The following is a 23,467-nucleotide window of genomic DNA, read 5'->3' as shown; positions in this document are numbered from 1 at the left end:
CCTCTGGTGCTTGCTCCACAAAAAGGACAGAGCCCAGGTATCCAGCCCTGCCCGGGCAGGGAGCCAGGCCTAGGTGACTCCTGGGTTGAGGAGGGTGCTGTGGTGGGGGGATGCTCTTGGGAGCAGAGGGTATCCAGGCCTCAGCTGTGCCCCATTGAGGTGGGTTTGCTGTCCACACCTCAGGGCCCCAGGCAGGGCTCCTGGCCCATGCACAGCAAGAAGGGGGTAGCGGCCCAGCCTCTGTCCACCTAGCCTGCCTGTCTTCCGCCCATCTCAGCTGCTGGGGTCCTGGGTTCTGGGCCTTGGTAGGGGCTAAGCAGCAGAAGCCAAGTGAGTGGGGGCTCTCTCCTGGGTCCCACTGTCCTCCCACCCTCCACCCAGCCTGTCCTGGCCAGCTCTAGCATGGCATGGGCCTTCTCAGGCCACCTGGGCCAGGCCACCTACACCTGGGGACCACTGGTGGGGGGTATCTGTGTGCAGCAGCACTTCTGGGCCCAGGTTTGGGGGGACACCCCACGGTTGCAGGACAGGGACCTGGGAGTGGTCTTAAGCTGGGTTGTGCCTGTCCTCCCACCCAACCGCCTGGTTCTCTGGACAACTAGTGAGGAGTTGGGGCCAGGCTGAGAGCCCGATGTGGGCGGGCAAAGGAAGTCTGGCGCCCAGGCCCCAGCACAGGGGGGTCTGCGAGGTCTGGAGAAGCCTCCCGGGAAGTCAGGCTGGCATGGAGCGGGCCTCTGTTTCTCCCCCAGGGCAACACTCTGGGGTCGAGGGTTCTGACACCCTGTTCCCTTCCCCATGAAAGACATGGGCTGGTGCTCTGGGGGACCAGGCCTCACAGACCCCACGGAGGCTGGTCCAGGAAGGGGTGCACACCCAGCCTTCCCTGGCAGGGCCTCCAGCTGACACCCTAGTACCAGCAGGGGCCGCAGCTCAGCGTGACCTGGGGGACAGATGGATCTGACCGGCAGACAAGATGACCCTTCCCCTCCCTGGGCTCCGGCAGGGATGGCAGCCAGGGAAGGGGGAGCGGAAGGAGGGGAAGAGGGGGAGTCGGGGAGGGGGAGAGCAGGGGCTATGGGGTGGCCCAAGCATGGCGGCCGTGTGTCCTCTCAAAGTCCTTTATTGTACAAGGTCATGTTTGGGGGAGGGGCGCCAAAGGACGAGCAGGTACAGAGCGAATAGATAAATATGCCAAGCGTTCTCTTTTTCTTTTTAAATCAGGCATTTATAAACAAGAGCGCATACATTAATTACATAAAAATAGTTTTCGAATCGTAGAGTAAGTCATATTGTCGTTAGCAGCAGCGAGGGAGAGCACAGGGACGGCGGTGCGGACGCTCCTGGCGGATACAAAGGTAGAGCTGTGTTTTTTTCCTTAATCGAAAAAAATGTCGTGTGTGACTCCTGACTTTAAGAACAAGCTTCCTCTGGACCCAGCGCCCGGGCGGCGCGGGCGAGCTCGGGCAGGGGCTGCTCGGGAAACCCGCAAGGGTGTCCCCGCCCCTCCCGGCAGAGGAGCCTGTTCCGTTAAAACCACCCACTAAACGAGACAGCTACCGGGTAGGAAAAGGGCTTCTGGGAACCCCCTGTACACGTATGATACAGAGTGTAACGGGAGTATTTACAGGCGGCGTCTGTCCCGGCCAGTTCCGAACGAAAGCGGAGTATCGGGTGAGTTAGCTGCTCCGTGGATGAGTTATTGCTGTTGTGTTTTCCCTTCGTGGAGTCTCTTCCAGCACAGACACGAGCAACTCAGCTAAACACGCAAGCGTCGGACAATGGGTGTCACGCACGGGGAGTCAACAGCCTACAGGACCGATCCCTTTTTTCCTTCTGGAAGGACACCGAGCGGGTCTGGGCCTGCATGGGGAGCTGCACCCGAGGGTGGGGGTGGTGGACACCCCTGCCCGCCGGACCCACCTAGGGAGCTGCCCAGGAAAGTCGAGCTGCTGGTGAAGGGGAGCCCGCCCGACTGCCTCGCCTCCCACCTTCCGCCCCCTGGCTCTGCAGGCCTGGGTGGGACAGGATGCCACCCCACATCTAGCTCTTTCCGACGACATTCGGGGACAAAGCCAGCAGAGAGGTGCAGGGGACCAGGGGGGACAGTGCAAAGGGCAAGGGCAGGCGGCACCCTCGTGCACAACCTGGAGAAGTCACTTCCCTCCAGAGCCCGAGCGCAGGGCGGCCTCGGTCGGCCACACCGCTGAGCAGCACGGCCGCACAGAAGCACACCGACACGTAAAGCTTTGCTCCAACTACACCATTTAGTTTCCCTTGAAAAGTGACTGAAAAAAAACACAACTCTAGAAAAACAAGGCTGACACGGCATTCTGAGAGTTGCCTAACAACTGACCCTTTACACGACACGGTAATAATGCCCATGGAGGGGTGGTGGCCGCGGCTAGAAGTCCATGCATACGGGTTAATAACTGCAAAAAACAAAGCAAAAGGGAAAACAAAACCCACACACGCTGCGTATACATGGCGTCCCCTTTGCATTGCACTTCAGAAGGGGGTCCAGCAGCACCTGGGCCCCCAGTAAACCGAGGGCGAACCCCGCAGAGGGTGTCGGCACCCACGTCTCCGCTCCGGCCTCGCGCACAGCTGCCGCGGTGTCAGGACGGGGTCAGGCGAAGAATTCCGGTAAGATCTTCCGAACGTAAATAAATACCATCATTTTCGGGTGGGTGGCGCCTCTTGTCTACTGGGAAATCGTTTTCGAGCTTGGGCATAAAAAACCTTATACAATTTGCATAAACAGTTGAGAGTAAACGAGATTATTTGGAATAAATGCAAGGAACTTATTTCGATAGTGGCGGATTCGATCGCTACTGAAGACGGATACCTGGGGGTAAAAAGACGCGTCGGGACTCGCTGTACAAGATGCTGGAAGGCACAGAACTACCCCCCGAAGTTCAGTTTTTGCATTTCGTTGTCTTGTGATTCCCTTGTTCAACCAAGCACCAGAGGGGTTTCTAAACGCTCGAGCACTTAGGAAGTGGCCTGCTCTAGAAGTCGGTCTCGACGTTTGAAAAGTAAAAACCTCAGTCAACTGGGGAATAAAAAGAAGGGAAGATTTTCGACAAAGTGCGGTTCTAAATATACGTTTAAATGAACAAACAAAAGGAAAGAGAAAAAGTGAAATAATGCTGTTTTGTTCCGATGCTGCAGCCTCAGTCCCAGGACGAAGGAGCGATGTCCACCCGCTGCGCAGGGGGCGCTGTAGTCGGCGGCGCGGAGTCTCGGGTGGCCTCCCGGCAGGCGAGGCCTGGGCGGCGCCCGGGAGCCCGGGCGGGCGGGGTAAGGCGGCAGTGTCAGCCCAGGCGGCTCCTCGCTCGGCCCGAGCAGCGCAGGGGCCTGGGTCCTTGTCGCTGAAAAAATAGACTCTGGAGAAAAACCCTTCCCGTCCTCGCGCGGCGCGGGCGCACCGAGCTGCGATGGCTTCGCGGGCGGGGCAGTTGCCGCCCCAGCTCCCTTATCGGGTCCTCAGATGGCGTCGTGTGTTGGTGGGGCTTTCAAAAGTTTAGTCATTAAAAAAGGTGTTGATTTTTTTCTGAATATCAAGTCTTATTGGTTTTAAATAGCTTATAACAAAAGTGTAAATGTTAGAACGTCCCAGCGAGCAGAGGCCGGCCCCAGCCACCCGCGCACCGATGGCCTTGGCTCTGGCTGCGGGGGCCCAGCTTGCTCACGTGAACTTGGCCAGTAGAAAATTTTGCAGTGGATTCCAAAAGTATGTGGTTCCAAACACTCGCTTGGTTGTAGGCACAGTAAGACGTTGTGCTATCTGGGCTGGGAGGGGGCAGCCCCCCGCGCGGAGCCCCGGCGGGGTGACCGCCGCCCGTTCCCTGCAGCGTCCGACCCGGGACCGCGGCGGCTCCGCTAGGGCTCCAGCTCGGCGGCGCTCTCGCCGCCCGCGGCCTCGGGGCGCGGCCGCGGCCACAGCTGCTCCTGCAGCTCCTTCACCACCTTCTCCAGGTGCTCGCGGGCCTCGCGCTCCCGCAGCAGGTCGGCGCGCAGCTGCTCGCGATCGGCCTCCGCGTGCTGCAGTTTCACCTGCAGGTCCTCGATCTGAAACGGACCCGGCGTCAGCCGCCCCGCCCCGAGCCCTGAGCCCCGTCCCAGGGAGCCTCTGGGGGGGCGGGTCCAGAGCAGCGCCCCGGGCCCCGGGCGTCAGGGGCGCAGAGCAGCAGCTGCCCGCCCGCCGCCCGGGCTGACCGGAGGGGAGCCGAGCGGGACGCGCCGGGGCCTCCGCCCACCCCCGCCCGCGTACCTGGGCCGAGTACTTGGCGCGCAGGCGGCCGGCCTCGCAGCCCTTGTCGCACACGCGCACCTGCCGGGCCTGCTCCAGCTCCCGCTTCAGGCGCAGCCGGGCCTCGTTGGCTTCTTTCATCTTCTTCTCGTTCTCGGCGCGGAGGCGCTCGATCTCCTTCCGCAGGTTGCGCTTCGCCTCCGTGGCCTCCCGCAGCTTCTCCTTCTTGGCCACGCGCAGGAACTCCAGCTCCTGGGGCGGCGGGCGCAGCGTCAGGGCCCCGGGCTCCGCCCCCGCCCCGGCCGTCCCGGGCGCGTCCAGCCACACACCCACCGCCTGGAGGCTCTGCAGCGCCCGTGCCCCCCAGCAGTGCCCCGCACCAGGACCTCGCTGCCTCCGCGCCCCCCGTCTTCCGGCGCCCTGACCCGGCCCCACAAGGCCCCAGGCCGAGCTCCCCCTCCATTCCACGCACAGGGCTCTGCTCTCGCCGCACCCACTCGGCCTGGGGTCTGAAAGGGCGGGTTGCCGAATTCTGAACCTGCCTCGAGCCCTCTCCCCCGAGGTCCCTCTGTGCCCCACCCCCTGGGACTTCCTTGCAGCCAGGGGTTCACCCAGCTCCAGCGGCAGGTGGCAGGGAGCCAGATGGAGACAACCCCCTTCCTGAGCCTGCTCCAGCGGGTTATCAGTGACTCAGCCCCGCAAACACTCTTATAAATATGCATGTGGGAAGTCACACCTCCAGCCAGAACCGCGGCCCGGGAGGGGGAGCCTCTGGAGCCTAATGCCTGAAATACACTTAAGGGGAGGTGCTTAGAGAGGACATTTGTTTGAGATCCTGGGGCTCTCGAGACCACAGGGTTGTGTTGTGCTAGCAGCCCACGTGTGAAGCTGTCCTCGAGCTGCCAGACGCCAGCAGAGGTGAGAATTCACCCAAGCTGCTGGGAAGGCCCTGCCCTCCCCCAGGCGCTGGGAGCTTTCAGACTGCCCAGCTCCCAAAAGAAACAACAGAGCCTGAGAAGGCGAGCTGGAAGTACTGGCCGAGCTCAAGGACCCACAGGGGGGTCCCCATCTGCCCTGCTAGGGGTGACTCACGCACAGGTGGGGCCCAGACCGCTTCCAGCCTCCAGCCCTATCTTTATCAGAAAGCAACCAATCCCTTCTGCAGACTCATCTAGAACCCGGTGCGGGGGGAGCAGAGGCAGTGTGAGCATCTGTGCATGTGCTGTCCCCTCTCCTTCCTAAGGCAGGCCGGTGGAGACCCTGCATGGTGCCAGCATGCCTACTGCCGGAGGCCTGGTGGCACCACCTTCAGAACACAGAGCTTTAAAGCAACCCTCAGAGCCACTTCCTGATGACAACAGCTGAGCTGGGCAGTGGAGTCACACCTGCAGTGCCCTGGGCTCCTCACTGACCACGGCACAGCCTCCACCGCCTGAGGCACAGCCGGCGCCACCCGCAGCTCACCTGGTGGAGGCTGCGCTTGGCCTGCAGGGCGGCGCTTAGCTTCTCCTCCTGCTTCACACGCATCTTCACCACCTCGTGCAGGAACTTCTCTTTGGCCTCCTTGGTGTCCAAGCCGCCCTCCAGGGCTTGACGCAGGTGCTCCAGCTCCGCCTCCAGCCCCCCACTTGGGGCGTCAGCAGGGGCTGCGGAGTCTGGGGCTGTGGGTGGGGCGGGTGGGGCGTGCACACCGGGGGAGCTCAGGTCCTTGGCGGAGCTGGATGAGGTAAAGGATGGCGAGGACAGCGAGGACAGGGAGGAGGTGACTGTGGAAACAAACGGGCGCAGGTTACAGGGGAGCTCACGCCCAGCCCCCCCGAAGGGCTGGTTGGGGGAACAGCAGGGCCAGGCTCACGTACACTCCTCTCTGCTCTCCACCTCCACCTCGGCCTCTGAGTCCTTGTCCTCCTCTGGGGCGACTGCTGGTGCCGGGGGCTCTGTGGCCCCAGGCATGTCCACCGGCAGCTTCCGCTTCCTCGGCTGGATGCAGGTGGTGAGGGGCTCGGGGGCCCGGGAGACAATGGTGGCACATGGTGGGCTGCTCACGACCTTCTGCTGGGCCGGGGGGGCCAGGGCCACGTTGGGGGCCACGCCGGTCTCAAAGCTCTTGTAGGAATAAAAGCTGCAGGGGCAGATGGGCATTCAGGGCTGCAGGTGCCAGCCAGGCCCCACTCTATGCACCCCCACCCCAGCTGCCCGCCTGCGAGCACTCAGCATGGAAGCTGTGAGGGAGACACTAGCCAGGGGCCCCAGAGGCTGAAACACATCCTGGCCGCCATGTCATGGATGGGCCACAGCCACTCCTGACACCACAGAAAGTTCTAGATGAGCTCACCCTGAGGCCCATCAAAACGACCAATACTTGCAATGGCCAGGCAGTTGGAGTTGGGGTGTGAAGCCTAGAAATCACCCATAGGCCACGGGCACAGATACCCAGGACAATTAAAACGTGAGGCAGTTGGTTCCCACAGCTACAGCCCACGGAGGCTCGGTGGCAGGCAGCTGGGATGAGGGAGCGTGTGTAATAGTCTATGCATGCAGACCACACGCGGGTGGGAACACACCCCGGTGCTTCACTGTCTGCCCAGGCACTCAGGCCACCTGAGGTCGCTTCAATTCCATTTGTCTGAAAACACTGGCGGGTCAGCTCAGTAGGGAGCTGATCACCCCTGACACCCAGGCTGCAGAGTCCAACTATGCCCAGGCCTGCGGTGACTGCTGACCGAGCAGAGTGAGCCCTTACCTGTCTCGAATCAGGGCTGGGAGGTGTGGGGAGAGCTCTTTGTCACTCGTAGAAACCGCAGGGGACCAGGGTCGGAAGGCGGAGAGGCGCTGGCGCGGGTGAACACAGCCCAGGTTCTGAGGGGGACAGGGGCAGAGTCAGAGGCTGAGCTCAAGCCGCCCCACCCCTTGTCTGCCAGGCCCCGCCCCTGGCTCTGCCCCCACCCCACCCCGCCCGCCTGAGCAGAACCTTGCTGGAGGAGCTGGCAAGGGTCCGCAGCCAGCCGGACTGCTTGTCCTTCTCAGAAGATGTGGGGTGCTGGGAGGGAGCATCATCTGTTTTTCTTATGGAGACAGGGGGCTCAGAGGAGACCTGTGAGCGATACAAATGTTCCCATTGGCACCTCTCGTGACATCCATGCCCTGGGTAGGGGTCCCCCAACCAGCAGACCCAGCTGTGCATGAGGCTGGCCCAGCGCGGCAGACCCTGACCTGTGTGTGGGATCACCTGGGCACTGATGAACCATGTGTGGGGCCAGGAGCCACAACCTCACCCCACAATGGCAGAGGACCTCAGCGGGACTCACCACAGCACTGAGCATGCGCAGCAACTCGGAACAGCCCCTGCCTCCCTGTGCCTAGGGGCCTGTCTGGGAAGGCCCCAGGCACAGGCTCCCTGGCTGAGCATGGGGCCCTCTGTCAGGCACCCAAAGCTTTCCAGGGGTGTCACACGGCTCCCCGAGAGTTTGCACTTCACCAACTAGAACTGACTTCAAAGACTGCTTCTGGGCCCGAGGATGATACAAGGTGGGAGGGTGCAGGTAAAAGGCCACAGCAACAAGGCCTCCAAGGAAACTTCTCAACACAGAGGACACCGTGTACAGGTAAGCTGAGCTCTATGATGCTGGGGGTCCAGGGTCTCTTTCAGGAAAACACAACTGTCTTTGGAAAATGTAGAGTGCCTCCCCAATGTACAAGGGGCCTGGCCATGTCCAAGAGGCGATGTGGGCGCCAGGGCAGCTGTGCCTGGGTCCACACCATGGGCCAGCACACAACCACTCACCTAGGGAGAGGAGCTGCTGGGACAATGCCCAGTCACTCTCCCAGTCTGACCTCAGGAGGAGAGGGCAGATGTGGGGCTCCTCCCACCTCCTGGGGCACTTGGAGGAAGTATTGTATCACCAAACTGGCCCTGAGAGGGCAGGGACTCCCCTGGGGGGTGGGGGGAGGCAAGTGGTCAGTTGGCACTGCTCACCACGGTTGTCACTGGGAAACAGGAGACATGGGACAGGCTGGACCCCAGACAGGGGGCCCTGGACCGAGGGCTCCAGGGGAAGGTCCCGTCCAGCCCGACCGAGTGAGCCAGCATGTGTGTGCATGTGTGTGTGCGCGAATGGCCCGCACCACACCCAGGACAGCCATGAGTCCTGCAGCCCCTCTCAGCTCAGGGGACAAGTGGAGGGGGGAGGGCCAGGAAGCCTCATTCCCAAATTTCACTCCAGGAAAGCAGGCAGTCCTGCAGCCCCAGGGGAGACAATGACCCTGGACACCTGGGGCCAGGAGGTCAGTCCAGGGCGGCACAGGGCAGCTGAGTCAGGTGCGAATCCAGCTCCTGGGAGATGTCTCGGAGGTAAACCACAGACACCCCTGGACAGTCTGCGCAGACACAAAGACAATCATTCAGGAAAGACCCACTCAGCGTTGCCTTTTAGGGGAGATGAACTCCAGCGAGGGTGCCAGCTGGCGGGAGATCTCTGCCTGCACTGTGCAGACACCTCCCACCTGAGCACAGACAGCGGGGGGGTGGTGTTCCGTGGCATGGGTGGGGCTTCCTGTCTGAGCAGATAGGACACAGGAAGGAAACAAGTCAGGTTCTCACCAAGAGTAAAGCCACAGGCACCAATTCCGAGAAACCTCAGGGAGACTGCTGAAGGTGTCAGACACCTCGTGGCACTCGTCAGCCCAGCCCCCTACGCTCAGCTGGGTGTGCGGGGTGCACCTTCAGGGTGAAGGCAGCTTCCTGTCCAGGCCAGTGTGCAGACACAGAGCACTTGAACCCATCACCCAGGGGCGCCTGGGCCCTCCCCCACCGGGGGCTGCAGCTGGTGGTTAGGTGCGGCTGCGAGCGCTGGCCGAGTCCGGATAACAGGCCACATAGGGAGGAGGTGTCGGTGCTGGAGGAAGATGGGCTTGGGCCCCCACTCTGCCACCCGGAGAGAGAGGGACCCCAACCTCAAGGGTGCAAGCACGTACTTCCCCAAGCAAGCAGGGACCGCCCATGGGAAGCTCACATAGAGATGGGTGTACCCAAATGCACGTGCTATGCTGTGGAGCCCACCTGCCCTGCATCCCTCCATCACCCCTCCTGTTCCTGCTCCAGCATCCCCTCCCCCCTCTACCACCCTCTCCATCACCCCCAGCATCCTTTCTATCACCCCCTCCCACCAGGTCTCAACCCACAGAAGGGGAGCAGGCTGTGGAAAGGAGCCAGTCTCAAGTGTGACTGAGAGCACCTGCAAGGCATCTACACAGCATTGTGGGCACAAAGTCAGACAATGGGGACAGAGTTCCCCATCCAATTCACGGGCAGGCTGTGCTGGGAGCTGGCTGGGGAGAGCATCCCAGCCGTCCTGGCTGCAGTGGACGGGTTTCTGGGAGTACTGAGTGAGACATGGGGAGACTGAGCCCTGTTCTGCACAGGAAGCAGCAACATCACTCCCACAGGGCACAACCCTGGAGGCCAGCGTGGCAGAAGCAGCAGGATCACCCACAGCCCTGAGAACCTGCCTGCGCTGACATCCTGAGGGCCGCTCTGAACAGACCCTCACTGACAGCACCTCCACTACTATCACCTCAGTTCCTACATGGCTGAAAGGTGGATCCTTAAAAGGAGACACCCCGAGCCTCACCTTCCCAGGTGGTTCTGTGCAGCTTCTCTACGACAGAAGCCAGAGAAGCCCAAGTGTCTGGAGTCAGGTGAGGTGTGAAGGTTTCTGCTGAAGGGGCTAAGATGCCTCCCCACCCCCGAGGAAACAAATTGCTTAGCTGATACTGAAGCACAAGGAACAGAAGATAAAAAAGAACTGAGGGGGGTCATCAAAGCCAGAAACTTCTACACTGCAAAGGACACCATCATGAAAGAGAGAGACAACCCACCCCACGGAAAGGGAGAAAGTAACTGCAGATTAGACTATCTGACAAGAGGTCTGTGACCAGAACACCAAAGGAACAGCAACTCAGCACACACGGAAACACCTGAAAAAAGGGCAAGGACTCAGACAGACATTTCTTCAAACAAATCACACATGTGGCCAACAAGCAGCATCACAGGTCACCAAGGAAACGAAAGTCAAACCTCCTACAAGGAGGGCAACGGCCAAGCCCACAGGAAACAGCAAGCGCTGGAGAGCACGGGGACACCGGGAGCCTGCTCACTGTTGGCGGGAATGTGGCACATGCAGCTGCTGTGGGAACACTGGTGACCACATGGCCCGGTGATCCCGCTGCTCAGTGCATATCCACAGGAACCGGAACCCTCGGAGGACTTAGATGCAGCACTCGGGGAAGGTCTCTGTCACTTCTGACACTCGCACGGGGAACTACGGTTCCCCCAGAGCTGAACTGAAGAGCACAGCGGGGAGCCTCGCTCGCTCACCGGGAGACAGTGGGAGTCTGGTGACGATGTGGAGGGTTAGACTCCACCCACATTGCTGGAGGAAGGGGACATGCCACTTTGTGATAGTGTGCGGGTCCCCCAAGTGAAACAAAGACTCCCCACATGATCTGACAACCACTCCTGGCACGAACTCCCAACTGTGGAAAGCAAACATCCACACAAACACCTGCACGTGAGTGCTCGTGGCAGCATTGTTCACAACAGACCACACGTGGGAACTGCCCGATGTCCACCAGCAGTGGTCTGTCCACATGTGTCACTTGGCCGAGTCAGGAGTGAGGCACAGACACTCCCTACAACCGGAGGAACCCCGAGAACACTGCTCAGGGAGAAGCCGGCACAGAGGCCATGGTGGGTGAGTCCATTCATGTGGAAGGCCCAGAACAGGCACATCCAGACAGGAAGTGGGTGCTTGGTGCTGGGGAGTGAGAGCTACCAGGTACCGGGTGTTTATTTGGACGGATGAAAGAAAACGTTCTAAAATTAAGCAATGGTGACAGTTGCCGAGACTGGAAAGGGTGAATTTTATGCAAATTATCTCAATAAAGCTCTTATAAAAAAACCTATTTTAAAAAAGTGAAATGAATTGTTGGTTGAAAACCAAACCGCCGAGGTCAGTGGTTTCCCAACTCACTGTCAGCTCAGCAAAGGCCAGAGAAGCCGCCACGAGGAGAAATGCCACAAGCAAACCAGCCCTGGGGCACCATGGCCTCCAGGCCACGACCCACACACATCTTTGAGCCACAACCTACAGGTTCTCCAACACCAGCACCGAGGCACCACATGGCTTCACCCCAGAGATCAGGCTCCCACACAGACCACCAGGGAAAGGACGCCCTGGTCAGAGGGCAGGGAGCGTCCTGGTCCTCATGACCAGGGGATGGATCCCACAGCGCTCAGGACACACAGCCCATCCTGGACTAAGCTGTGGCAGCAAGGAGTGTATGGAGGGTGAGGCTGGGCCGGGTACACACCCCAACCTGCTCCACTGAGTCAGGAGGTGGGCTGGCGGGCGGGGGCCTGAGCCACCAGGAGTACAGGTGGCTCCCAGCTCCTGGAGGCTGCTTCCTGCCAGGCGAGGGATAGGCACCCTATGTTGGTTAGGGCTGACAATGGAGCCGAGTCCACCCCGGTAGACAACATGGCCCGGGCCAGGGTCCTGTGAGGGGAGCTCAGGAGAAGGCCCAGCCCAGTTGGCTCTCACACCTGGCACCAATTCGCAGGTGGGCAGATGGCACGAGACCATCACACACAACCACGGGCCAAGGGGAACCGTGCTGGGCCCCTTCACTAGACCCAAGACATCTCAAATAACTGGACGAGCATCTATGCTCTGCCGCTCCTCACTCTGTCCCCCACCCTCAGTGCCTGACCATCCAGGTTCCCTCTCAGTGACCTGGCCGCACACCTCCCAGCCCTGGAACCTGAAGCTACCCCCAGGGGCAGAGCATTTTGAAAATGTGACTGGCATCACCTGTGGTCCCATCAGCATTTTTATGAACCACTCAAGAGACAGCAGCCCCACCTCCAGACCCAGGGACACCCCCAGCAGTGAGAACTCACCCGCACCCCGAGCAGAGAGAACCAGTCTGTACCCCAGACCTAGGAACCCCACAGCAGTGAGAACCAGTCTGCACCCCAGACCAGGGACACCTCAGCAGTTGGAACCAGCCTGCAGCTCACACCCAGGCCTCAGAGCCAGCAGGTGATGGAACATTCTTACAAACTGGCAAAATGCACCCAAGTAAAATGCATTTTTCCCCCTTTTTAAAAAATTGACTTCAGCGAGAGGAAGGGAGAAGAGAGAAACATTGATATGAGAGAGAAACATAGACTGGCTGCCTCCTGCATGCACCCCAACTGGGAACTGAACCTGCAACCTTCTGACGTACATGAGGACACTCCAACCAACTGAGCCACCCAGCCAGGCTGGAGCATTTTCAACGTTACGGGCGTCAGATGAATCTTAACACACATATCTATTTTCCAATTCAGAGGCAGCTTTTTTCCCAGTGGGCAGATTCAACGTGGGACTGGATGGTGAAGCGGTTTCCAGTCAGAAAGCCACTGTGGACTGAGAAGGAAGGTCCAGCAAGAGCTCAAGCCCCCCAGATTCCTGGAGGAGGGACTTTTCACATCAGCCTCCTGAGACTGCCCAGCCCGGGGACAGAGCCAAGTGGGTTTCACCCCCCAGAGCAAGGACAGGTGCGCGAGGGCAGGTGTGTGTACATGACGGCCGCCCAGCAGGGAGAGCCCAAGGCCAGGCCAGCAGCAGTGCTGGGAGGAGGGTCTCTATGACCGAGCACAGAGGGCCTGTCATTGTCCCGTCATTCAGTGTGTGGTCAGAGAAAAACAGCCAACAGCACAGGTGAAAACAGAACTATTCATGGAAATGTCCAGCAGACACTGTCAGGCCCTCTCGATTTTCTTCGGGTGAGCATCGCTGTCACGTGGGCCCAGCCACGAAGCCTTCAGCCCTGAGCGGGAGGGGCACCCGCTGTGCCACCTCTCAGCCCCTTCCTTCGTGGAGAGACCCAGAACCCCTCACACACACTCTGACCATCAGAGAGGTGACATGGCATCACGCTGATGCGGAGCTGAGCTCGGGAGGAGACACCCAAGTCCCAGGGGCCGAGATAAAGGGGAATCAACACCTGTCCTATCAGTCTGGGGAAGCCCGCAGTGACCACCTCGGGCCAAAGACCCCGCCCGCCAGGAGGGGATCACCCAGTTCGCACCCCATCCAGGAGAAGCCATCACGGAGGCCAGTGTGGAGGGCATGTGGGCAGAGGGTCTGGGCAGCACCGTGCAGATGGCCACACCCCTGGGGCCTCCTCTAAAGAGTGGTGGTGGGGATGCTGACCCAGACCAAGCGTCCCCTGCAGGTGAAGCCTCACTCTCGTGCCCAGAATTCCACACCCCACCAGCCCAGGATCTGCGCCGTGGACCCCTCCTAAAGATCTCCCTGATCTAGAAACTCGGAGCTATTTTTATGAGCACTATTAGTATTTTCCACGTGATAATTCACGTTTCATACTATGCTTAGCTGAAATTAACCTATTTTCTGATTACTGCGGTGCCGAGGCAGCACAAACCCAAACTCCAAAACAAAGTGGAAACAGCAATTTTAGAGTCACTTTGACTTTTCAATATAAGTTTGCCTCTCCTGCCACTTCCCACTTTCTGAGGAAACCACCTGACCCTCATGGCCACTCAGCACTGTCCCTCCCCAGGCTCCATGCAGGGGGATGCCTGGGCTGCAGCTTCTGGAGTCCGGGGTGGTCAGGGCATGCTGGAGACTGCCCACCAGCCCCCATCTGTCTGAACACAAAGGAAGCCTCGAATGTGGAGGGGGCGCCTACATCTGGGAGCTACCCCCACCCCGCAGAGTCCTGGGGCAGGTGGGGGGCAGACAGAGCCCAGCAGCCTCCGGAGGCGGGAGGCTCACCTGCTCAGGGGCGTGGCCACGGGTGAGATCACAGGAGCCAAGACCGGGAATGGGTTCCCATGAGGACAGTAGACATCCATCCCGACCCTGAGAGGTCTTTGCACCCCTCATGCCACCGTCCCTCCTGATCCCAGGGCCTCCCCAACCACACAAACCCTCACTTTTAGAACCAGAGAACCACATGGATGGGGGGGGGGGCAGTTAGAATCTTTTCCTTTCAGTCACTGGAAGGTAACTGTTACAAGGACTTTAAAACAGACCCAGGACTCCAACAATAAAGCTGTTTTGAAAATCCAGTGTTTGTTTTGGGAGCTGGTGAGCAAAAGGTCTTTCCTGAGAGCCCTGGCCAGCGAGGGGAGCAAGGCAAGGGTGGCTCACCCGAAAAAACACCTCTCCACCCACACTGAGACAGAGCTGCAGAAAGAGGAAAAGGGGCCGCAGCACCGGAGACTGTGGTCAAGTTCCTGGAAGGCTGGCTGGCTGGCAGAGAACTGGCCTGAGCAAGAGGTTTCTCAGCCGGGCGGGGACTCACCTGACACAACTGCTCCCTGCAGCCCTAACCCACCAAAGCCCCCAGGAAGGATGACTCCCCTTAACAAGCCACGGACACACGGAGCCCAAGCCCCAGAACCACCAGGCCTGTGTGCCTGGCCAGGCCTCTGTCTGACAAGGAAGTTCCCAGCAGATGACGGCAGCTCTGCCTGGGACCCCTCTGGCCTGGGACCCTGACCCACAGGCTGGGACACTCGCCCTAACTGCTGGGAGCAGCAGAAACACGGAGCAGTCACCTGTGTCCCAACCCCAGATCCTGCGCGTCCTTGGCCTCCTTCCCTCACCCCCACACATCTGCTACAGGAAGTGCCCGGCTCCTCCCACACCACCCTCCCCGCCATCTCCACACCTCCGTGTGGACGGCAGTCGCCGAGTGACCCTCTGAAAGGCTCACACTCGGGGCTGCCCCAAACCCACTTCCTCCAAGGTGATGCACCCCTGCGTGGGGCGGGGACCAGGGGATGCCCTCCAATGCTCTCTTCAAACCCACAGGGGGCCTCCCACCCCTCCTATCACCTGACCCCGTGCCCAGGACAAAGGCCACATCCCTGACTCACAGAGACACCTGCCACGCTCAGACACACAAAGACCTCTGTGTGTGTCCATGCGTGTGCACGCGTGTGCAACACGTGCAGCACGTGCCACAGGTAACAACACCCCGTGTGTCATCTGTCGGAAGTGATGGCCCCTGGAAGTCAGTGTGAGGTGCGGGGCAGGCCGTATGAACCGGGTGTGGCCTGACGAGGGAGGACCTCGGGAAGCTGTCGGCTCCGCCCCCACCCAGGGGCCGGACAGGGCCTCTCACAGAGCTAAGGGTGCAAAGAAACTGCTTTTGGCCTGAAATCCGCCCAGGCTGGCAGGATAGGCTCATGGGGGGCACTCAGACAGGTCCTCAGTGGCAGAGAGACATGTCCTGCTGCCCCCATCTGGTCCCAAAGGTACAGGACATCAGCCTGATGCTGACCAAGGGGCTACTGAACCCCAGATGCACCCACCGTGGATTCACTCGCCATAATCAGGGCCCCTGGGACCTGGCGGCTCCTGCCTCCTCCTCACTCCTCCAAATACTGAATCAGGTACCAACTGTCTCAGAGCCGGTGACCCCCCAGGCCCTGGCCGAGAGCAGAGTCGGAGGTGTTTCATTTCAGAGGAAACCAGCAGGTCGACAGGGCCCAGGTGAGCAGCCAGGGCGCCCATGCTGTTTGCACCCCCAAGGATGCCTGACCCAACACGGGGGTTGTGTCCCCAGCGACGAACCTCCCCAGGCGCCATCTCCCCGCCACCCTCTCCTGCAGGAGGAGCAGCTGGGCCTGGAGCTGGCAAGCCCGGGCCTGCCAAGTCTTGCAGAGAAAGCTCCACTCGTCCAACCCCCTTCCCAGCACAAAGGCTCCAGCTCACGCCCTGCGATGAATTATGCATAACAGCTCAATTATAACGAGACGCGGGGGCGCGGGAGCCCAGGAGGAGATGAAGGAGGAGGAAGAGCCTGGCAGCTGGGGTCCCGGAGGTGACAGGGGCTCCCCACCAAGCAGGAGGCCCAGCAGCTGGTCGTGGGCAGCAAATAGACACACATTCAGCTGGGTTGGGTGGTGGGTTTTTTGGAGGGGTCAAAGGACGAAAACCTCCAAGCCTGGAACTAAGGCCCAAATTCCACCCCCCGGATCTCGCCCCATCACCCAAAGTCCCAAGGGAACTGCCCTGCCACACCTGTGGGCCCACCACAGCCAAGCCCCAGAGCTGGACAAGCATGGCCTCCAGCCTGTAGCAGATCGAGAGCAGACATGACTCTACCACAGAAAGTCTGGGAGAAGAGCCATTGGGCCCCCAATGGCTGCCAAGGCCCTGGGGATGTTAAGGAAGTACAGGGCACCAGAGCCCCCCACACCCCCACTCTGAGCATCCCGGGGGGGCACACCCAGGAAACAGTGCCACTGGAGGCTCCCCACCCACCAGACCCCTATCTCAGTGCTGACCTTGCAGGTAACACCCAGCAAGGGGCAGCTTTGAGAAAGGCAGCAGGAGGGAGGGACGAGGTACCTGCTCCATAACCACCCCTAGAGGGCCCCCTGGTCCCCCGCAAGGCCCTGCCAGGACTAAGTCTGCAGCCCACAGCCCCATCCCACTTGCGAAGACTTTGCTGGCACAAAGGTGGGCTTAGGCAGGGGCACCACCAGCTCCGGGCTCCCTCTGGCCGGCCACCGCCCACCTGCCGTCAGAGCAGCAAGACGACCTGCCGGTGCCTGGCCTGCGCTAAAGATGAGGAAGGCAGGACATAGGGACCCCCAGCCCTCCCCGCTCCTCAGTGGGTGCACATCGGGGGGATCGAGAGGTGAACAAGAACCAGCTGTGTGAAAGAAATTCAGATGTGTGTTCCAGGCACAAAACAGTGCAATTTCAGGATGTGGGTGCGTCAAATGCTCTCACACTCGGGTTTGAAAGGGGCATCACTCACTATGAAGATGGACAGTAAAATTTACTGCAGAAACTTAAATTTCCAGTTTTTCTTTACCTGAAACAACCTTGAAGAGCCATAAAAACCACACAAGCCTGAAGACAGAGAGGAGAAGGGTTGCACCTGATGAGGTGAGCACCTTCATCCAGGAAGCAGGAGGGGGCCCTGTGCCTGCCAGCTGACACCCCCTGCAAACTGTCCACTGGGTCCTGCGGGGGGCACCAGTGAGGGCAGAGGAGCGAGGTCAGACTCGGCCTGGAAGAGCCCAAGACAAAGGGCTCCCCACACAGGCAAAGGGGCTGCCGGAGGTCAAGTGTGCCGGCCACACACAGCCAACAGTACCTGAGAGTGTTACTGGGTGGCCGCCCAGCCCCACACTGGACAGGGAAACGTGGAAACACTTTCTACTGGGTTTAATAACAACAGCTTCGAAAGACAGCTTTAAGCCCACTTGTGGACGCCTTCCCAACCCACCCACACACACAGCGGGCTGCGCAGGGGACAGAAAAGCACAAAGCCGTGGGCAGAGTCGGCATCAGGGAGCAGCAGCGGCTCGGCACCAGTGCCACGTGGTGAGGCTGTTTCCACAAAATCAGCTGAGCAAGGCCCAGAGCTCCACCGCACTACCTGCCCCAAACTCAAAAATACTCTAGTAGCTCCAAACACGAGACAAAACCAAACTTCAGTGAAAGCAAAATGTTGTGTGTGTTTGTAGGGCAGGTGCAGAAGGGAAGGGGCAGGGAACACAATCTGGGGAGGTTTCTCAGCAGCACGGGGTCTGGGGTGCAGGAGTCCCTGCTCAGCGCGGCAGCCTGGGGAGCCTCCCCAAGGGTCATGCTCTCAGCCAGGGGGGTGCCACATCGGGGACCTGGGTTCCCCTGGGGAGGCTCCAGGGAGGCAACGCCCTTGGAACTGGTGGCCAAGAGATGGTGACCTGTGACAAGAAGGAGGACGTGGCTTCAGCGCCTCATGCTTGCAGTGGCCACCACACCCACATCTACCAATGGCCCTGAAGAAAGCAGGGCACCCAGGGCTGAGCAAGGCGGCTGGGGCAGGGTGGGCGTGGGAGGTGGATGAGAGGGGAGGTGAGTGCAGGAAGGCAGGCAGGCTGGGACTGGGTCATTACCAAGGACAGCTGGCACCAGACCCTCTGTGGCCTTCTGTGCTCGGCTGGGCACTCCCACCAGCAGGACAGAGGTTCACAGTGGCTGCCCTCTGCTCTTGGCTGTAAAGGTTCCCCTGGGACAGGTCCCCCCAGGGCAGGTTCCCCAGGGCCAGTCCACCCGGCAGGTCCCGCTCCTGTGGGAGGTCTGGTCCTGGCCTTCCAGGCAGCTCTCACACAGAACAGGCCACTTTCACCCGCTTCCCAGCCAGGAAGTGGAAACCAGTGGCCGCCCCGCCCACTCGCGGGTCTGTTTTGCTTCCTGGCACCTCCCCCTCCTTCCAGCTCCACAGACGCCCTGGTTGTTTTCTTGCCATAGAAACCGACACAACACTGAGCTGCACACTGGCCGCCTGCGCTGCCCAGCTGCAGGGAAGCTCAGACCAGCGAAGCCACCATGGGTCTGTCCCCAGGGCCTCAAGTGCCTGGGCTGGAGGATGGCTCACGGGTCCCCAAGGACGTGACCATGTTCTGAATGTGGAGACGGGAAGCTGGAGCCCAGAAGCCACCGGCCTGTCACCAGCTCGGCCAGCACACAGAAAGGCAGGCCACCAGAGTAGTTCCAGAACATTCCCCAGTAAACTGGCAGAACACATTCCACAAAATGCCCTGACAAAGTGACAAACGGGACCCACAAACACCTCTCCCGTCTGGGGCTATGACTGCCAGTTGCGGTGGTGTGGGGGGCAAAGGGCCCTGCCCAGCAACCTGGGACAGGGAGGTGGAGGCTGGTCCTCAGGGACCAGGAGGAGAGCCAGGACTGAGTATGGAATGGGGCCTGACCGGCCAGGGGGAAGGACTCAGATGCTTCCGACTCCACCTGGGGCGACGCAGCTCTGCCACCTGGGAGCAGCGGATGGCAGGGACGAGCCAATACATCCTCCCTTCACCAGGAGTCCTGTCATTTAAAATATGACACATCTCGCCCTGGCCAGTTTGGTTCAGTGGTTAGAGCGTCAGCCTGCAGACTGAAGGGTCCCAGGTTCAATCCCAGCCAAGGGCATGTACCTCTGTTGCAGGCTTGAACCCTGGCCCTGGACAGGGCATGTGAGGGAGGCAACCAATTGATGTGTCTCTCTCGCATCAATCTCTCTCTCTCCCCTTCTTCCACACGCTCTGAGAAGCGATAGGGAAAACATCCTTGGGACAGGACTAAAAAAATGACAATGACACAAAATAAAATAAAATAAAAAAGGAAAGGAAATAAAATAAAATAAAATAAAACAGGACTCGTCTCCCAACAGCAGAATCCCTCACAGCTCAGAAACCAGTGGACTGGCCCTGAGGCCCCAACCGCCCCTTCGCAGCAGAGCATCCGAGGGCAGGCTCCAGGCCCCGATGCCCAGAGGCAGGCCTGGCAGTGGAGGCAGCCTGGGCTCAGGCACCAAGGCTCTCAGTGCTGCCAGGCCCGTGTCCCATGAAGTCCCTGCACCAAGGGCCCAGTAGGAACATGACCCCTTCCCCCCGCCAGGGCCAACACCAGCCCGGATCCGGGCCCCTGGCTCTCACATGCCCCATAAGCCCCTTCCTTCACTGCCTGAGACCAAGGCCCACGTGGGAAGGGTGGGGTCTTCCGGACACTTCTTGGCAGAGCAGCTCACTGGGGGAGCAAGAACAGGCCCCACTGTACCTTCTCTTGGGCAGAGGAGGAGTGACCAGCAGCCCCCACCCAGGCCCCGGGATGAAGGGTGGACAGCTGGGACTGGCGTTGGAGCCTGTGGACTCCAGGTTTTCCTCGGTTTGGGGAAGCCCCGCCCACCACCCACAGCAGACTCCTGGCACTGGGTTTGGTCTGGGCCCACTCTGCTCACTAAGGGCGGGGTCCCAGGAGGGATGGGCCATACCCCCTCCTCATCCCACCTCCACTCTGACCCTCACTCTGAGACTGGGGTCCAAGTGACTTAATCAGCATGAGGTCTTCTGTTTTATTTTTTTAAGTACCTGAACTACAGCCTGTCTCCTCGGTTGTTTTTTAAACTGGGTTTATTTTTCTAGAAGATGCCTATGTGAGGTGTCAGGTACCATGGCCTCCCCAGGACCCTTCTGGGAGAAAGGCCAGGCCCCCGGCAGGGTGAGGAGATGCCACCCGCAGGACAAAGAGCCGGGATCACTGTGCAGAGGGGTTTAATCCCCAGGGCCAGGCTCCTCCAACACAGACAGGACGCTGAGGGGTGGCCTCCTGGAGAAGGGGCCAAGGTGAGCCCGTAATGGGTGGGGCACCACTTAATCTGCTTTTGAAAAGCCCCAGCCTCAAGGGGCTGACAGAGAGACCTGGATGAAAGCAGGAGACCGTCGCAAGCAGGCCCTGATGTCCCTTCAGAGGACACTCACAATGGCCAGCACGGGGAGAAAGAGCCCTTCTGTCTGCAGGGCTGGGATGTGCGGGTTTGCCTTGGCGGGGGGACAACTTTCCACAGGCCCGCCCCTCCCCCAGCTCCCTCCACTTGCAGCTGGAGCTGTCCTTAGAGGGAAGGAGGCATTTCCTGTGTCCCCTCCCCCTAATTTCCCGGCATTCTTGGCAAGCCCAGAGAAGAGGCAGCAAGAACAAGGAGGGGGGCCAGCCACCAACCCCCTCGCAGGCCGGTGCACAGGGCTTGGACATGGGGGAAGGGAGCACATGGTGCCCAGGGAAGGCCGATGGGGGCAGGGGCTTGCCTGTGGCTTCCCTCCCCTGGGGTGTCTGCCTGGGGGGCGCACGGGGCCCAGAGATGCATGGGCTACAGCAGGAGGCGGGTGTCCTCAAGGCTGCACTCACCCCGATGGAGGGTTTCAGGGCCGTAGCTAAACAGCACACTGACACAGCCTACAGAGAGGTGCCAGGTGGGCAGGAGTTTGGGTGACCATCCAGTGATTGGCCAGAGTCCCTGTACAGGGCTGCAGAAACACCTCCGAAAGGTCCTCCAATCCGAATCTCATTCTGCGTCAATGGAAGACAAGTTTTCTACCTGGTTCTGGGTACTATTGGTCAGGAAGTCAGCCTCGGGAGGGACCCAGCTGGTGTGGCAATGTCCAAGGGGATCCGGGTCACACCCACACACCTCTGGGGGTGCAGCAAAGCCTGAGGGAGGACCCACGGACACATCCATCTGAGGCTGTCAGGAGGCCCTGGGTGTCTCATCAGCACTAGGGTTTTCTCAGGGTTCTGGCCCTCAGCCCAGGGGCATGTGCAGGACTCAGCCAGAGCTTCGTGGAGATGGAGATGCTCCTGCAACAGGAGTGACCACCTCAGGTCCTGGGGCCTCAGCACCAGGGTGCTGGGAACACAGCATCCCCAGGCAGCTCTGGGAGGACTGGATGGTCCCCCCTCAGCAGTGAGATGCACACCTAACCACAGTTAACAGGAAGCCCACTCAGACTGGCTCAGACCAATCCGGGTCCTCACCAAAGGCCAGGGCTGCTCTCCACAGACCCCCTGGGGCTCAGAGGGCACAGGAGAGGGAAAGAACAGAGAGGCGGTCCCACTGGACTCCCAGGTCTGCGTGCACCCAGCTGTGCACCTCCCAAACCCCACAAATGGCCCCTATATGGGCTGCTGCTCTGACCCTGGGGCCCATCTCAAGGCTGATCTGCACCACCTCCCAGCAAGGACAGCAAAGGCCAGGCTGCGCCAGGTGTGAGTGCTGTGGCCGGGCCTGCATCAAGCACACTGCTGCTCACCTTAAAGGGCTCACCTGCCAGCCCTCCTGGCACTCAGGTACAGTCACATAACTCCACCCTGTCCTGTGAGCTAAAGACACGTGCCCCAGCTGCAACTGGCACATGGGAGTAAAGACTTGGCTCAAGCAGCCACTTTGGGCCATGAGGCAAGAGTCCCATGGAGATGGCAAGGACAGCGCCACTGTCAGCCTGCCCAGAGCTCCTGCCTGCAGACTTCGCTCACTAGAGGGAGAGAGAAACCCCTCGCAAGCAAAGCCACTGGGTCGGGGGGGGGGGGGGCACCCACGTGTGCATTATTGTCACCGGTTGCCAAACTGCACCCTAGCCAGAAGCTGTCAAGGGCAGGGATGCACTGGCACATGTGTGCTGGCAAAACCAAAGGTCACACGTTTCAAGAAGTTTTAAGGTTTGAAGGCCTGAAATAGACCTTCTTTCAAACAAAATACTTTTCACCAGTCAGACCAAGACCCTCCTCCAAGCCCCTGAAGGAGAGAACCTGCAGCGGCCATGCTCTGCAGTTAGAGGAGCCTCTGCCTGGCTCTCCCCGTGGGGGGGGGGGGGGGGTGTCTCGCTTTGTGTGAATCATCCCAATGTCAGAGGAAGGAAAAGGGCTCGGACACCCATGGACACCTGTTACAAACATGTGAGGGGACACAGGGGCCCACGAATCCCCAAGTTTCAGAACAAAGAAAACCCTCAGAGACTGGGTCCTGAGCGTGTCAGGACGGGAGCCACAAACAGGCTGCTCATCTTTCCCCATAAAGTCAGCAGCACTAACAAGTTACTGAAAGAAAGCAACCAGGAATCCAAGAACGCAGGCAGCCAACCTTCAGAGGTGCTGGCAGTCCCTTGCTCTGCCCCCCCCCCCCACGTATACCCCTCTGGGCAGAGATCCAGGAGGGGGCAGAGGGGGTGCATCTCATGCAGGGACTGTGGTTCTGCAAAACCGTCTCCCACGGGTCTGTAAACCTTGCGGGGGGGGGGGGGGTAGGGGGACTGGAGGCACAGAGTCCTGCAGGCCCTGGTCTGGCCCTTCCCACCCAGGGTGTAGGAGCAGGCAGGAGCCAGGAGAGCTGTGACCCCCTCCCTCTAGGGTCCCCGTGGCCTAGACAGCCTTTCTTCACCCCTGGTCTTAGCCCTTTCTCTGGAGATAACACTAGGCACCCAGATAACCACCTCTGGCCGCAGCAGTGGAGGGGTCCCGGGGTCCCTGGGGTATGTCCTGCTCCCAGGGCAGGGGTGGGCAGGTGGAGCCAGGCCACTTTCCTCCAGGAAGCTCCAGTGTGAACAGCACATGGACCCCGGCCCTGGGCTGGGCTGTGGGCACAGTGGCTGAGGTGGTTTTGGGGACTGAGCTCCACCAAGGCAGACACCTGCTCCTGGAGGCTGGACACGGCTCCTCCACACAGAGCAGCCCCACTCCCACCCCCTCAGAGTGAAAGAAAAGCTGGGATGAGCAAGACATAGTCACTCAACCCAAGCCCCAACATCCTCCCAGTACATGGAGCCTGCAAGACCTGCCCAGGTGTGGGAGGGAGGGGGTGGTG

The 23,467-nt window shown here is 60.2% G+C and overlaps 1 protein-coding gene across 1 annotated transcript in view; it reads right to left on the bottom strand.

Moving 5' to 3' along the window:
* Nucleotides 1–1,104: 1,104 nt before the first annotated feature.
* The window catches only part of SKI (SKI proto-oncogene), a 56,732-nt gene continuing 34,369 nt past the window's right edge, over nt 1,105–23,467 (bottom strand). The window contains exons 2-7 of the mRNA XM_087820067.1: nt 7,224–7,346; nt 6,996–7,111; nt 6,112–6,374; nt 5,717–6,018; nt 4,274–4,504; nt 1,105–4,071 (exon numbers count right to left, since the gene is read on the bottom strand). Of these exons, the coding sequence (XP_087676193.1) occupies nt 3,883–4,071; nt 4,274–4,504; nt 5,717–6,018; nt 6,112–6,374; nt 6,996–7,111; nt 7,224–7,346 (1,224 nt within the window). The 3' untranslated portion in view covers nt 1,105–3,882. The remainder of the gene's footprint in view (nt 4,072–4,273; nt 4,505–5,716; nt 6,019–6,111; nt 6,375–6,995; nt 7,112–7,223; nt 7,347–23,467) is intronic.

This window comes from Miniopterus natalensis, chromosome 9, assembly GCF_054644295.1.
Source record: "Miniopterus natalensis isolate mMinNat1 chromosome 9, mMinNat1.hap1, whole genome shotgun sequence".
NCBI classification, from domain to species: Eukaryota; Metazoa; Chordata; class Mammalia; order Chiroptera; family Miniopteridae; genus Miniopterus; species Miniopterus natalensis.
The sequence above is the reverse complement of the archived record's forward strand: the minus strand, read 5'-3'. Positions and strand labels throughout refer to the sequence as shown.